A 17,761-nucleotide genomic window follows, 5' to 3' on the forward strand; every position below is an offset into this window, starting at 1 on the left:
ACCATGGTTATCATAGACGTGGTGGACGTGAACGAGAACGTTCATCCCCCGTTGTTCGACGACTTCGTCGTTTCCGCGAGCGTGTTCGAGAACCAAGCTGTAGGCACTCTGGTGACCACTGTCCGCGCCAGGGACGCCGATCCCCTCGGCGGGGACTCGAGGATCGGATACACCATACGTGGAGGGGACGGGATCGGCATTTTCTCCATCGACAACGAAGGTGAGCTCTTTCTCTTTTTTTCTTTATTACGAGAGTGTATCTTAATTTGATTCGGATTAGTTGACGAGGAAACGTGTATTGAAAATTAGAAAAGAAAGGAAACTTTCTAATGGATAAAACTACCTGCGCATAAATAGTAAAGAAAAAGGGGGAGATTTAATTGTATTCCTCGCGTAGAATATTGTACGAAAGGGTGGAACACCGGGGTTATGTCTCGCTTATGAATAGCATCGAGTTTAATTGAGTACGGTTAATTTATGGGTTTACGGAGAAAGAACCCTGTTGCTGAAAGCTGTCCACCAACAATTTCGCGATACCGATAAATTTCCATTATTGCACGGGATTAAAGGTAATCGGATAAAAAAGTTAAATATTGTCGCTCCATGCCGCTGTTGCTGCTGCTCGTCGTTAATATTCTTCCATCCGTTTTATTCTCGCGTTTGCCTTCACCCATCCCCCGTGTTAGACTCGATTTGCGCCTGTTTGCAACTTTTCTTTTTTTTTTTACGATGAAGTAAACGATTGTGAAAATAACAATGAATCCGAGCGGGGAATTATTTTTATCGAATTAATTAATTTCTTCCTTATAACGAATCGTTGTAATTATTTTCATCAATTGACTTGGCCGAATCAGTAATAACAGTTCTTTTAATAAAACTAACGATTTCGTTGAAAGAACAATCTTTTGATAAAAAGATAAAAATTCTCAATTTCATTTAATGGAAAAAGGAAGGCAAGACGTAAGGAATGCCTCGTTTTTAAAAAGCGCGCCTTTTTCGGATTTGTCGTTTGCATATTAATCTTTTTTTCCCCTTGGCGTCAATGGCTAAAAATTAAATTCGTTTCTTCCCGATTTTTTTTTTTCCCCCTCCTCTGTCTTCTCGACCGGAAATGGTCGATAGCTCGGCTCGGTTCGAACACTTGCATGAAAATGTAGCTCGAGTTCCCGCGCGCTTTTAGACACCAACTTTTGTATAATGCGTTGAATTCGGTTAGAAAGTTCTCGAAAGTTTCCCTCGGTTCTGATTTTGACAGTTTCACGGTTGTGCAGAGTTTGTGAGAATACCGGTTCGGGAAAAGAAACTTGTAATGGTGTTTCTTTGTGCTTGTTGGACCGTGCTAGTATAAATGCTAAGTCCCTTGTTCGAGGATATTTTCTCTTGCCGCTGTATATATATAAGGTTTGTAATGCAGCTGCAGTTTGGTATCAAATTTTTTTCCCTTTCGAGATTTCTTTGAAAATTTTTCAATTAAAATGTAAAATACGGCCTTATTTTTTTTATTCCTGGTAGAGAATCCACATTCTCTCGAATAGATGAGTATCTTTATCGTGCAATACGAAAAAGGTAATTATCAATTACGTAATAAGAAACGCGATTAATTTCATGCGAAATAATTTATATAATAAAAATTCATTTTTGCGACTAACTGATATAGTTAAATCATAGCCTGAGTGGTAATAAGAATTTTAAAACGAGGGAAAGAAAGATTGATCGAAAATTAAAGTAAAAATCGTTTAAATTCTCTCGAAGGCTATCGTGACTCGACGAATACTAAAAAAAAATAAGGAAAACAAGATTCGCGTAAATTAACCAACCACACCGATTCCCCTCGATACTCGACATTTCAATCACTGACGGAGAAAAGAACAAATACGGCTAATTCAACAGGTCAATCGGTGGTTAACCCCCCACTATCTCCCTTCCCCCCCTAAAAAATCGGTCCGAAACGAGACTCTGTCTTCTTCTCGAAACGATCTCGCCATTTCCTGCTCGACTTCGGTTGAAAGTAGCCCCTAAAAACGATACTTTAAAATCAGGGTCCAAGGGCCGTGACAACGGCACCAATTTATTCCTCGGCGCTCGCCTTTTTTCCCTCCCCTCCTCCTCTTTGCTCGTTTCCCGCCCTCTGTGTCGCCGTCGATCGATCAAAAAAAAAAAAAAAAAAAAAAGGAAACGAAAAACAAAGGCGGAAAAAGAAAAATGAAGCGAGCGAGATGAATGAAAAGAAAGGAGCGAGCGAGCGAGAGAGACAGAAAGAGAGAGTGGAGAAAGAAAGAAAGAAAGAAAGAAAAAAAAAGTAAACGCGAGTTGTTCGCCGCTTTTTACATCCGACAGTGAAGCGTCGATGGTTCGTGGCACAGGTCCAAAACGAAGTTACATCGTCGCGGCCCATTAAATACCGACGCAGCGGGTTTAATTGAATTATGGGGGACTCGCGACGATTTCTTTTTTTTTCCCCTCTTTTTTTTTTCTTTCTTTCTTTTTTTTTTTTTTTTCATTCCAGGATCTGACCGCGCATTAAATTCCAACCGCGTTCTCCTTTCACCGCGAAAACCGACTCGAGAAATGGCGCGTCATCCCGTTTAATAGTTGATCTCTTCTCGATTGGATCGAGCTTGTTCGAGTCGCTTTAATCGCGTCGAGTAACTTTTGCCTCGTTTCTTTTTTTTTATTATTATTATTATTATTCTGCTCGTTTTGTCGGTTAGGTTTGAAAAAAAGGAAAGAAGATGTTGTATGTATCGTTGGTCATTTTTTCGCATTTTTGCGGTTCTCTTGGTAATTGGCGAGTGGAAAGATAGAAATGGATAGATTTTAGATAAAGAAGAAACGAGATTTTTGTATTATTCTTTCGAATTCTGTTTCGAACATTTCGATCTGTTAGGTCAGTTAATATTAAACGGTTTATTCACCACGTTGGGTATACATTGGATAAACGTGACTAAAATTCGAGATATTATTCGAAAAATATATGATTACGCTTTAGTCGAATGTTATGCATTTTGCCTTTAAAGAAAGAAAGAAAAATATTGTAAATTCCGTTCTCTAAGACTCCTGGATACTCATTAACAATCTTTCTTAACTTTCCTCCTTAACAACGATAATTCAATTCTCGAATTTCCATTCTAAATTCGAAAAAAAATTAGAAATAATTTCGAAACACTTCTCATAGACATTCTTTCAAAATCAACCTGTTTTTCCACACCAAACACACGTAACATTTATACCGAGACTGCGTACACCTATTCCCTTTTTCTTTTCTCTCCTCGGTCATGATCTATTTGCTAATGGTGGCCAGTTGGCGGTCAGATTGGCGGGGAACGATTGCCGGTTGCACGGCTATAAATCGGGCGGCGTGACGTTTCGATTCCAGTCGTACATTTCGCGCGATAAAATATACACAGATTGGAAGTTGGGGAAAAATACAGTGGGCATCGTCCCGTGCTTTGGTCACGATCGACGGGTTTCCATCGTTCGATGGAACAGAATACGCTCTCTCTCTCTCTCTCTCTTCGAGTGCACCCCGTGGCTCCCTTTGCGTGTAAGGTTGTACAAGGTGAGCTTGTTCGAATGATCCGTATAATAAAGTGGAACGGTGTTGATATTGGTATCGGGGATGTGGAAAAGGGATGGAGAAAAGTTAAATATTCGACGTGTCCTGTGGCGAGTGATAAAATTAGTTTGAGTGAATGGAAAAGATTCTTTGATCTCTGGGGCTTAGATGTAACGTTGTAACTTTTCCAAACAAAAGCGTTTTAAATATTCGAACGCTGCCTGTTTTTTTATTTTTGAAAGGAAGATGTATTTTTGTAATAGTAATAGTTCGTTTGAAAGATTTTTCAATTTATGTATAAAATTATATTTGAGAAGGTATAAATTGAAATACAAATTGAAATAAAATATTCTAAGATCTTTTCAAGTTATTTTATACATTCAATAACAATTCAAACTATCTTAGACTCAACAAATAATCCACACGTAATAATATTTTGTAATACAAAATTAATTATATTTTAAAGCGCAACAATACAATTACAATTAAAACAAAATAGTCTTTTGAAAATCGTTCTTCGAAAATTGTTATAGAATTTCACTGAAATTTTATGTATGCTTTTATTATTGAACGTTGCCAGCAACATCACTATTTCATAATTGGTATTTGTTTTTCTTCGATACACATACTTCAAATGTTTTGAAAACAGATACAATCACGTATAATTAAACATATTCATTCAACTAAACTCGTACATTTTTTTTATTGTTTGCCTAGTCAACAAAAATTACTACCTTCGAAAAATGCCAATTTCGCCTAAGTTCGTTCACTCTGTGCACGTATGCAAGTCGGCTAAGTATTCACGCGGAGGTTTTGGGGATTGTATCGATCCCCCGTCGAGCAAAAATAATACATTGTCAATGGTATGCATATTCAACCTGTGTAAATATTCATAAGTCGGTGTGTTGCCCTCGTGCTCGACCAGTATTGGTGCGCGACTGTTCCTCCTCGACTGGACGAATCTCGCAGCAGCAGCTCGATTCTCTTCGAGAGGATATTCGTATTGCGATTCATTACAGTTGAAAATTGAGAATTGCACATTTTCCTTTCGAAAACGAAATTATCGCTCGCCCCATCGTGTTCGATTTTTCGAATCCGTTTTTTGGGAGAGAGAAGAGAATATACAGGTGAACTCGTTGTTTATTACTGAGCAAACGATACGGCGCGAGTGTTGATTAAAACTCAGAATCGAGAATTAACCGATGTTTTTCTGTATTTCGTTCCCTTCGTTTTAAATCGAAGTCGTTGGTTAACGTTGGTAAATGAAAAATAAAATTTTTACCAATAAAATAGAGTCTTATTCTTTGAATATTATAACGCGAGTATATATAACAAAAAAAAGCGCAAAAGATCATTCTATCGTAGTAACAAGAATAGAAAATATATCCATATGATGGTCTTTGCTATATTAAGTGTACTCCAGTACTTGTACTGATATTTTAATAATGCGAGTCTGATCAATGAAGTATTGATAATAGTATTGAATAATAATATTGATGTAGTTTTGGATATTTTGGATAATTTGGATAATATGACTGTCGAATGCTCTTCGACTAATCGTAACAAATATACTTCTTAGTTGCGAATTGTATATAAATTATTCGTGTAGCTTATCTATTAGAGACCAGGGTCTCTCACATTATCAGAGCAGGTAATCGTGTCCGTGTCAGAGCACGATATATTCATAAACTATCTAATTGTCGTATCACCATGAGATTCATGATACCCCAAAATTAGAAGATTTAGAGAATTATTAGCTGCAAAATTGTTAGGATTATTTGAAAATATAAACCTTGTCAAAACCTTCAACATAATATAAGATAAAAAAAATCTAGTATAAGTATTAGACTGCATGCAAATTATATTATTCGATTATAAAAGACGACTAAACAGACTAATCAAAGGAATTTAAAAAAGGCAACAACTTTTTGTCCAAATTGTCCGTTGTCAACCTCAGTTTTGTATAAAATGTTTTAAAATTTTACATTCATTTTTATTATTTTTATAACAATTTAATAATTTTGTTACACCTTGCCAAATACCTACGAAGATCGTTCATAAGTAGTCAATAACACCTAAATATGGATGACGCGGCAGTCAACGTGTTAAACGAAAACAATTCCTCATTTCTGGAAAAGATGCGTCTCTCAATAAGGGTGGAACGTTCTATTTGCCCCACCAGAACTTCGCGTAATCGTGGTATTCGAGCGTGATATCGGCCAGGCGCACGTGTGCAGGGCGCTTTATTAATGGACTAACGCCGAGGCACGGGCGACAAAGTGGACAGCGGAACGGCGCGTTAGCTCGTTTGCCAGGAAAAGCTGGGGTGGAAACCGGGGTAGCGCCAGTTTTCTATGGCGATCCGAGTTTAACCGCATTTTCCTCGCGGTGGTGGCCGGGTGAACCGCGTCACGGCAAATTTAGCGTATCGTAGGCAGGGTGACGTCGTTCGCTATCAACGAACCGTTCAAACGAACCCCGGACTAACGAGCTTCGGTATCTACGCGTTCGCGTCCACATGTGTAATCTTCCGTGTCCGCGTGGAATTGGCGATTGCTCGCGAAAAAGCTCGTTTCCTGTTCTTCTCCTCTTTAATATATACTAGCGAAGAGTTATTTGAAATTGTTCTTTTTTAGAAATTTATTTGAGGTAGAAGAAGTTTGATGGTGCTTACATTCGGCTGGATAAATAGAGATCGTTCAATGTAGATGTTGATATTTTTTGCTGTTTCGTATTAATGGAAATTAGAAGATGGATGAGTGTGATTGAGATAAGGGAATTGACAAATTCAATTACACAAACTAGAGATCAATTTTCTTTTAAACTTAATATAATTAGAATTAAGGTATTCCATTTATATGAATCTATGAGTGTATAATTTCTCCATTAGTCCAATACTTTATTTTCTCTAAAATAATGTGATAATTAAATATCAGAAATATTAGAAACAAGATAACTATTCAACGAATTCGACGAATTAATTTTTTTTTTTTATTCGTGTACAAATCGAGACGGATAAATTTCGATAGAGTCATAAATCATGGAACAAATAAAGAAATAAAGAAATAACAATAATAACAAGAGGAGAATTGGCGATAGTTCCGCACTGTTACACATTCTCGTTAAGTTCTCGGCGGCAGAAGAACGTTTCGTATTCGGCCTTTTGCAACGTTCGTGTACGGAAAGGAGGAACCGAAGCGAGGACCGCGTTCCAACGGCGTTGTCCACGGGAATTCTTCGAATGCCCGTGTGTAATGGATCACCACGGTCTTATCGTGGCGAGCGGTGCGAATCGTGGCGGACCTTTTGCCTCCGAGAGACGGCTAACTTGCCGCGGCTCGAGAAAAAGAGAACACGTCCCTCCCCCCGGCTGGGTAAGAGGTGGATAGGTCAACCGTTTCCGGATACCGATTCATCTGGTTGGAAATTACGCCGCGACAAACGCCTTCTCCTTCGGATCGCGCATCTCGACGCTATAAAATACGTTTCTTTGAAATTATGTTTAACGAGGGTATCCCTAACTTTGCGAAAAAAAGGACGATCAGATGATTATTCTTTCGAGAAGTCAGGAATATTTAGTTGAAGAGTAGAATTTGGTTTTCGATTAAAGAATTTTTGTTTGGCGATAATCTGCGTTTTAGAAATTCCTTTTCCCCAAATTATGGATTCCTGATTTATGGTATGGATGTGGTGTCTTTCAAGAGGATTTTAAGGTGTGATTGGTTTTATTCGGTGAATTTTTCAAAGGAACAATACGAAGCAGTGATTGTTACTGCTTCGAGTTTTTATCATTGAAAGAGAAAATGATTCTAAAAAAAAAAGAAACAAGTTAAACAATAAGTTTTATTGCTTGTTCTAATTGTTTGTTTCTTAAATTATAATATTAACACGGGTCATCTCGTTTCGACTCGATCGACGACTCGAGGAATTAAAAACACTCGAAGCAAAAATAGGAAAAGGCGAGAAGAAATTCCCGACAAATGAATGTAAAGTCTGTTCGTCGAATGGAAAAAGAAACGAATACCATTGCACAAAGGAGAATGCTTTATCAGATCAGACATCATACTCTGAAGACATTATTCAAGTTTGCAAAGTAAATAATAATTAATCGCTTTAATTTTATTTATGTAATAAATAATACTTAAAATATAAGAAAGCCTACATAATAAATAAATGTATAAGAAACATATAGTAATATTTATTACTATTTTATATTTATTACTTACTATTATATTATTCAGAATACTTTAAGAGCAGAGTGCCGTACGCAACGTGTTAATTTACCCTTATCCAAAATACACTTTTACCTAGATAATTACGAGAAGAGATAATGCATAAGTCTAATATGCTTTTAAAAAAAAAAGTGTCTGACAATGACAAGAAAGAATTACATGAACCGAATTAAAAAAAAAAATTTCGAGCCGTCTTGTCGTTGAAAGAGTCAAATCTCGAACTCGGATTAATTAATACTCGACGAATAATAATTATCGACTGTGATGCGTCGTCGCTTACAACGATGTCGAGAGAGAGATAGAGAGAGGGATGAAGTCTTCTCCCCCTCTCCCCCCATCGACGCGGCAAAAATCCAATTTAATCGACGAGTGGCGAACAAGGCACAAGGGGTGTGTATATACATATATATATTCCTAGCAGCAGCAGCAGCTTCTCGTGAATTATACCAGGCATAACGATCGTACGCGTACCCGCCCTAAATTACCCCTATCGACAAACGGGATGTTTTTACTCCCCCTCGAAAGTCGTTCCGTTCGACTACGCGATGTACGACCGCGTTATTCCGTGATATTGGACGATCTATCCGATCCTGTTCCCCAAGAAAACGAACGACTTAACGCGACGAACGATATATTTTATTCGTGTTTCGCCCTCTTACTCCCCCCTTTCTCACTTTCTTTAATTTAAATTCGGTTTCAGGATTAGATAGCTTGTTAGGAAGATTTTTCGAGACAGATTCTTTTCTTTTTCCTTTTAATTAATTTCTTTTTTCTGTGTTTCTTCCACTTCGTATAAGTTTTATACATAAGCTTCTTGTGTAACGTGTATTTCTTACAAAGAAGAAAATTCTGATGAAATTAATTAATTCCTAAGAAATGTAAATGTATCTATAAAAATTATCCTTTTAAAAATTGTTGCAATACAATTATTCTTTGTGAATATAAACGATCAAAATTCCGTAAAATATTAAAAATATTTTTAAACATCTCGAAGGTATCGCTTAAGAGCTATCTACCCTCAAACGCGAAATATGATCGCGAAACTTGGCAATTCGCAAGAAGGAAATTTCGTTTGTAGATTTTTGCGAGATTTTACGAAAAAGTTTCTTTTTAATTTTCCCTTTGAAACGTTAATGATCGTTTAATGGAGATCCCTTTGACTGGGGCGCGGGCTTACGGGAGAAGTGGTACTGCAGGCAAATTAGTAGAGACGGTAAAAAACATTCTTTGAGTGGGGAGAGACTGGACAAGATTCGCCCGGTGGACGCGTGTGCATGCGTTTGCACCCGCTAAGCCCTGCTTAAATATTGTGCTAGAATTAACAGGGCCGTGTCGAGCTGCAACGAACCGGAACGAGACACAACTGGAACGACTTGCGCTCGTAATGGACAATATGGTCGCGATTCGAAAGACTTGGATCCGCTTCTTTGTATGTTGTTGCGTATCTGGTCACCCTGGTCACGTTGCTTTATAATATTATTATTTTTCTTTATCGATTTCTTGTATGAAGTGTATTTTTTTGGTTTAATTTTTTATTGACAGAATAAGAGGGGAACGGTGGTGGTTTCGTTTTCACCTTAATTTGCTTTTAATTGTTTCGTGGTAATTCTATTTAGAGAATGTGTGGTGTTGTTTGATTTGAAATAGAAGAATATGAGATGAAAATTTTCTCAGCGAGATAGTCCGCCATTTACACGTTTTTCAATTAATTTTAATTTTCCCGGCGCTAATTGAATTTTCAATATATTCCTTTATAAGATTACGCGCAAACCTGAAACGAGAATTTTCTTTTCCCGCTTTAACTTCTTTTCGGGTTATTTCCAGATGCGTTTCGCCTGGGAAAAATGCCTCGACGTTTCGTCAAAGGTCCGCGAATTCGCTTTCGCGTACATTCGTTAATTTCAAAGCCGAGAAGAGAGATTGATCTCGTGTAATAAACGGTTATTAACGGTTAATTAGTCAAATGCGTTAACCAAAAATACCCGTTTTTAACGTTGCTCGCATCTGAAATCTTGAAAGAAGAGGAAACTTAATTGGAATAATTGAATTGAAACTCGATCGATCACCGTGAATGATTAATTAAAAACTTTTAACATATATTCGTTATAATGCTGTATATATAAATTCGATAATTCTTGAAACGCGTGAAAAAAAATTTATCGTATATGAATTTAAAAGTTATTAATCTCGAAGAAGAGGAGAAGGAGGAAATAGAATTTACGATCTGTTTAAAGCATCCCTGACGCACGCTCGATCCGCGAATAATGTTTCATCTTGGGCCGCGTGATGGAAAGTGCAAAAACCTTTCGTATTTAAGCATTCAACGCGGTTCGCCAAAGTAAATCAACGTCGGTTCCATACGATTCGAACGCCCTCCCGCCCCCCTCGCTAATGGAAGCTCAATCGACGAACAATAAAATCAAATCCCCATTAACGTAATACCCCTCCCGGAGCAATAAATATGCAAATACGAATTTTTGCTCCCGTGTAGTAGGAATCGAACGTGGAAGAAGAAAAACAATCGGCGCGGTGTGTGATTTAAATGCCACATTAAATCGCGAGCCGAGCGTTTCGATGCGACACGGATATTATTTATGAAATCGAGATTTTATGTGTGTATCGGTGTGTAATGCGAATATAATGTCTCTTCATTGCACGTGGAAGAAATATGCTCGCGATTTTTTTTTTATCTTTTTCCACATATTAGATTTAGAAGAAAAAAAAAAAAAGAAGAAAGGATAATTTATAATCTAGCATATCTTTGAGGTTAGGTGTTTATAATGGAACATATTTTGTCTTTTTCCTTATGTTAGATTTAGAAAAAAAAGAAGAAAGAATAATTTATAATCTAGCATTCGTGTATCTTTGAGGTTAGGAAATTTATAATAAAAAATATTTTGTCTTTTTCCATATTATATTGAGAAAAAAAAACAATAATTTATAATCTAGCATACCTTTGAGGTTAGGTGTTTATAATGGAAGATATTTTGTCTTTTTCCTTATGTTAGGTTTAGAAAAAAAAAAAGAAAGGATAATTTATAATCTAGCATTCGTGTATCTTTGAGGTTAGGAAATTTATAATTAAAAATATTTGGTCTTTTTCCATATTAAATTGAGAAAAAAAATAATAATTTATAATCTAGCATTCGTGTATCTTTGAGGTTAGGAAATTTATAATAAAAAATATTTTGTCTTTTGCCATATTATATTGAGAAAAAAAAACAATAATTTATAATTTAGCATTCTTTGAGGTTAGATATTTATGGATATTTTATCTTTTTCCTTATGTTAAATTTAAAAAAAAGAAGAAAGGAGAATTTATAATCTAGCATTCGTGTATCTTTGAGGTTAGGAAATTTATAATAAAAAATATTTTGTCTTTTGCCATATTATATTGAGAAAAAAAAACAATAATTTATAATTTAGCATTCTTTGAGGTTAGATATTTATGGATATTTTATCTTTTTCCTTATGTTAAATTTAAAAAAAAGAAGAAAGGAGAATTTATAATCTAGCATTCGTGTATCTTTGAGGTTAGGAAATTTATAATTAAAAATATTTTGTCTTTTTCCATATTAAATTGAGAAAAAAAATAATAATTTATAATCTAGCATTCTTTATATTTATGGATATTTTGTCTTTTTCCTTATGTTAGATTTAGAAAAAAAAGAAGAAATGATAATTTATAATCTAGCATTCGTGTATCTTTGAGGTTAGGTATTTTTAATGAAAGATGTTTTATTTTTTTCCATGTATTAAATTGAGAAAAAAATAATAATTTATAATCTAATATTCGTGTATCTTTGAGGTTAGATATTTATAATGAAAGATGTTTTATTTTTTTCCATGAATTAAATTGAGAAAAAAATAATAATTTATAATCTAGCATTTACATATCTTTGAGGTTAGGTGTTTATAATAAGATATTTTGTCTTTTTTCATATGTTAAATTTAGGAAAAAATAATCTACCGTACTACTATACTTTGAGGTTAGATGTTTACAGTAAAATTAGGATTTGGACATAGAATAGTTAAAAAACTTTATAAGATTATATATATATATATTTATAAGATTAGGCGCGAAATTTTTATAATTCATCGTAAAATTGGAATGAAAATTGATAGAGATAGATACGTATGAAAATGGAAAGATACACACGAAAGTGGAAACACGTTTCCACCGAGAAAATAAAATCAAGTTTGGAAGTTGTTGCAACACCACGTATTTGGAGTATCCTGCGGAAACGTGTTCGAAATTGAGAAACCGTGATCGGGTAACCAGATGCCAAACGTTATCGTCGAGAGGAATCTGTTCGAATCGAAAAGTTACAAAGGACTTCTTTTTTCGAGTTCATAAACTTGATTATTTAACCACCAATTTCAGTGCACGTGTGCAACTGTGTAACACGGTAGTGAAATCGAGGGAGTAAATAGTCGAACGATGCGCACGACGAGTTTTTTTACTTTTTTATTTTTTTTATTTTTTTTTTTTTCGAGAACATCAAAGCGCAACACAAATTATTTCTTCCACTCCTTTAGTTCTGTGACGATAACGATAACATTTCAGTTCAGTGTTAAAATATCTCACCTTTCCTATTTTTGTGACTACGTTCGAAACATAGTCGAGTTATTTCTGAAACGAGATACACTTGCGACGTTTAGTTTACGATATTTGCCCGTGTGTATACGTTTATATAATCCAGTTCTGATATAGAAAGACACGTTTGAACAAGAGTCGGAAAATGTCGATATTTATCGGTTTAAAAGTTTGTTCCATTCTTTTTCGTATTTTCGTCCCAGTTTTCGACCTATTATTAGAACCTTTCAGATGATGAAATGTGTTCCTCTATATTCCTTATATATATTAACAAACTCATAATAATCTTCCTCAATTTTATATAATTTATTAAATACATCCGATACGTAATTAACTCGATGTGAAACAAACTCGAGATAAATAAACGTATTGTAGTGCTGTATATAAAACAAGTCCTTCTACGATTAATAAAAAATTATTCAAATACTCGAAAAAAATCCACATTCAGAAAAATCCAAACCAAACGTCGTAACACATCCCCCCTTATACAACTTTCATCGACGTATCAACATTAAAAGCGGAGCGCGCGAATTTTCAATTTGCCGTAACCCCCGATGTATCGAAAGCACGAGTGACACGAAATGACGAATGTCACGTTCGACATATTATAATTACAAGTCACGTATTAAGCGAAGCGTCAAGATTCCGGGCGACGAGTGTAACGCTGTAAAACACGTTTTCGACGGGTGTCTGTGCGTGACTCGCATACGAATTCTCGTTCCTTCGTTCGTGAATCTTACGCGTCATCATACTCGAGTCATTAAGCCTCTTCGTAGATCACCTCGAGCAAGGGGCCAATGTTGGATCACAATCTGTGCGTTCAACTCTGAATCAATCCCTCGTCCACCACGAATTTCTGGAGGAGGTGAAATCGAGAGGAGGCAAAATAAAACGCGCGATAAAATGTGGCTAATAAAATTGAACGATGAAAGTTCGTTGTAAATAAATTTTTATTTGGTTTTATCCGAGTTGCGAATGTGATGATTCGTGTAGATTATAAACAAGTTTTCGAGATATCTTTTTGAAAGGGGGTTGAATTAGTTCAATGTTGAGGAATATTCGTTATATTGATCTTACAATCGTGGATAGAATTGCAAATTTTGGGAAATTTCTTTTTCGATTTTTAGCGTTGAAAAGTGTGTTTATTAAATGGTCGATGGAATATTTAAAGAAATTTTAAAAATAATCTTTCCTACAGGTAGAAGAATTATTAGAATTTTATATTGGATGAACAATTAGATAATTAGTGTTAGTGTTGAATTTTGTGAGGTGTTAAATAGAAATTGCATTTATTATGTTATATTAATTAAATATTTATTAAATGCCATTTAAATTTTATAATCACGTTTACAACGTATTATCATTATTTCATGAAAATGATATGACAGATCGTATAAACTGAGAAATGAATGTTCATATATCATCGAGTAAATTAATATTACAATACGATAGCAAAGAATCTGTGAGGTTGGCTTTGTTGTCGTTTTCAATTATATCTATGCATATTCTAAAGCAAGCAATCAAATGGATATAGGAATTACAAGAGCGGAACAGTTTATATTTAATGGGATTGTTACGTTGTAAATTGTTGTCGAGTGGATAAACTTAATCCTCACGATGGTATCTCTGTTTCTCATTATCGTTATTACAAAGGACATTTAATCAATCAGAAACAATAATTCAGTGTATAATGAAAAAAATGTTTTGACATCTGCAAATCATTTAACACACTTTTAATTTTCGTTAAAGACCTTTTTTCTCCTCTTTTTGTTTATTATATTAAATTAAAATCTTCCTAATTAATTTTAAATATAGAATCAGCTAGTAGATTTTTTCGTTTTTTTATGATATCAAAAATATTTGTAATATTAATGGTTTCAAAAGAAGAATATTATTTTTTAAATATCATTGGTATTTTTAACGTTTCATTGGAAACGAATAATAATAATTGCTAAAATAATATTCGTATATTCCATATTTTTAAATAAATATTTCTTGAACACCCTTCGATTCGCATTTAAATAAAATTCCTATTTTAAAAAATTTTAAAAAAGAAATTGTTCGAATAATTATTAACAATTGCACGTTAAAAGACCTCAAAATTGTTCACGAAATTTACTATAGCCACTCGTTGAAACGACGCCAAAGACGAGTCGCTCGTAACACGTAATAATAACAACATTCGATCGTTTTCCCAGAACACACTTTAAACCACGCCATTTCCGTGGCATTGACACAAAGCGACGTTTGCATATTTCGACGGATACGTTAACGAGCTTGCTGAAAGTATTAAGGGAAAGTACAGACACGATGCCTTCGAAGCGAAAAAAAAAGAAAAAGAAAAGAAAAGAGCGCGACACAATGTGCCAATAATTATACGAAGTCGTCTCGTTGCGCGTGGATGGAATTCGAATCCTCTGTGTCTCCAATAGCTTTCACATCAGCCCAATGTACGACACGGTGTTATGGACGCATTTGTAGAAACGTCAGCATTCCATCAATGCTCGAAGAAGCTCGAAACTCGCCGGCCAAATCACCGACAATCAACAGACAACTAACTCTGAAGATTATTATCGATTATTATCTAACTACTATTCGCTCCACCGAGTCGAATATTTAATTCCGGGGTAACAAGCCAATTGTCCGTAAGTTTCCCTTTGTACAACGTTTCCCCGCGTCGAGGGTATTTTAAACGATGAAGTGCAATTTGCCCGGTGAACATAATAAAGGAACGCCTTTGCTTCCTCGGTTTTCATTTCGTTTCCACTATAACACAATGCACGGGGCGCATTGTTCGAGTTCTTCTACGCGATAGTGCCTTGTTAACTATCGCAAGAAGAGGAGAGTTCGAGGCGTGACGATTGTCGAAGATTGGACGAGCGAGAATGTTATTGCGATCGTTCAAATTCGATTCTTTGTTCCAAAAAAAAAAAAAAAAAAGAAAAAAATAAAACGGTAATAATTAAAACTTTGTTTGAATTCGAAATTTCGAAGCGAATTTGGAACTTAAGAGAATCGCAAATTTAAGATAAAGCAAGATAAAAATTTTTCCAGTGAAATTTCTTTAAACATTTAAAGCTGAAATCCAAAAAATCCAGAGAAACACTTCACTATATATACTATTGGATATACTATTGGATTTTTACGTAGATTTTCCGGGTGCTAGTGATCTTTAAAGCGTCCAAGAATTTTCCCCCGCGAGTTGTCCATCAATCCTGGAGGACGTGCAATCACTACACTATCCTGTCGTCTAAGACGATTCTTTCCAGTTCCATTCCCGGTAATGGCAATTTTTCTTCCGCCTCCCCCCCTTCCTCCTCTTCCTTCTCTCCTTCCATCCCTCTCCACTCCCCCTTTTTTCCCCCTCGCTCCTCCTCCTGATTCGAGTCAACAAGGGAAGTGAGTAAAAAAGGAAAGAAGCGGAGGCAAAGTTTTCTAATAAAATTCGCCGGAAATGAAGTAATTCTCGATCGAGACCGAGAGCAGCAGCGTTTCTCGAGGTGTGCGCGAATTTCATAACCGATTAAACGGATTCCCTTTGGGATTATTCCGCTTACGCGAGCCAGACGAGGCGGACAAAGAGAGGAGGGGAAAGAGTGTCTTCCTCTTCTCGTCGAGAAACAAAGCCACGAAACGCTCTTGCGCTCTTTTGACGAGAAAGCGAAAAGGAACTTTAACCGGGATAAAGCGTCTCGTAATTGACTGTCTCCTGAAATGGCGGAGGAAAGACGGTCGTCTACACGCACACGGATGAAAAGAAGAAGGGAAAGGATTGTTCGACGCTGTTGGGACAAGTCCAACAACTCTGCTCGCCCCTTTCTATTAAGCGCAATCCCCGAACTTGGATGCGTTTGAACGATGATTTGAACGGCGCGGGAAGCTCGCGCGAGTAGGTTTTTGGAGAACGCAATGGAGGAAGATCGGGTGAAAAGGGAAGAAAGAAAGAGAGAAAGAGAGGGAAGAGGAAGGCAGGATGGGTCATTGTCTCGAGAGAGTCTGTGCACGCTGCGATATGCGCGTGTGGCCCCTATGTGACGTCACTTCCGCCGCCCCCAGCCTCCTTCAGAACCGGTATACCATCGCTCTAGTCTTTTCCTTCCCTCTGCTCCGCCTTTCTCTCTCTCTTTCTCTCTCTCCTTTCCTTCCACTTTACTATTTAGCTTGCTCCTCTCGATGTCTCTCTCTCTCTCTCTCCGTTCTTTTCTCTCCGTTTCGACCACTCGCTGATTCGTCGATAGGAAAGGGACAGAGGAGTGTATGCGCGCGCTCGCGAGAGAAAATCTCGATGCAAGTCGCCTCTCCTCGCGTGGGCGGTGTTTCAGCGCTTCGGGGATTAGATTCACGAAGAAGCGCATACCAGTCGTGCTCTTTCTCTCTCTCTCGCGCGCGCACGTCTCATCCCCTTATCCCCTGCATTACGAGCACGTAAGTGCTGAGCTCTCGTTTCCTGGAACATGTAGCGGCGGTGAAAAGATCAACGATTTATCCCTATACGTGTACCTCTAAGTATATCTGAATCGCGCCACGTTAGCCAGAAGCGGGATCATCGATTTTTCTATTCTCTATTTCTTTCTCTCTCCCCCTTTATCGCAGAAGAATTTTTTTTCTTGCGCGTTAAACGGGTTACGAGTGTTGAAAAACATCAGGATTACGCGTGTCGATACATAGGCTTTGTGAAATCATCGAGGAGTTGATTTATTCGAAGAAGTAAGACGTTCTTAAAAATCGAGTAAAATATCCGTGAGCGACGTAATTTAAACTTAAAATTCGATCGAAAGCGTATTAAAATTAGAAAAATTTTGAATCGCTCTAACTCCTAGGATAGTGACTTCCGGTCAATGAGTGAGCGATCGTTAGAAGCGCGAACATTCCTCTTTAAAACGCTTTTTCATTTATCCCGATACGACTTCCGGTTCCCGAGATATCATCGCGCAAAGAAAAAAGAATTTTTAATCGTTTGCCTTAAATCCGATTAAACTCTATTAAAATTAGAAAAACTTTGAATCGCTCTAACTCCGGGAATAGCGACTTCCGGTCAACGAGTGAACGATCGTTAGAAGCGCGAACATTCCTCTTTAAAACGCTTTTTCATTTATCCCGATACGACTTCCGGTTCCCGAGATATCGTCGTATAAAGAAAAAGGTAATTTTTAATCGTTTACTATCTCTGTTCTCGTCGCTTACTCGGACCTCTCGCTCGCACCTCGTCTCACCGACCTATCCCAAACTCCAGACAAGCGACAGACGCGATTCCTGCAAAAAAACGTAGTACGCATTTCCAAGAAAAATAAAGGTCGCGCTCCCATTCGTAAACTCTGCACCGTTTTAACGGACACTTTGAGTCTTTATATCTTGGCAACGGATCGAGATATCGGG

The 17,761-nt window shown here is 36.6% G+C and overlaps 1 protein-coding gene across 1 annotated transcript in view; it reads left to right on the plus strand.

Moving 5' to 3' along the window:
- LOC102677113 (fat-like cadherin-related tumor suppressor homolog) overlaps positions 1 to 17,761 on the plus strand; it is a 68,048-nt gene that overhangs the window by 4,030 nt on the left and 46,257 nt on the right. Inside the window, 1 exon segment of the mRNA XM_031511320.1 lies at positions 1 to 220. Coding sequence (XP_031367180.1) covers positions 1 to 220 — 220 coding nt within the window.

Source organism: Apis dorsata, unplaced genomic scaffold (assembly GCF_000469605.1).
Source record: "Apis dorsata unplaced genomic scaffold, Apis dorsata 1.3 scaffold_305, whole genome shotgun sequence".
Lineage (NCBI taxonomy): Eukaryota > Metazoa > Arthropoda > Insecta > Hymenoptera > Apidae > Apis > Apis dorsata.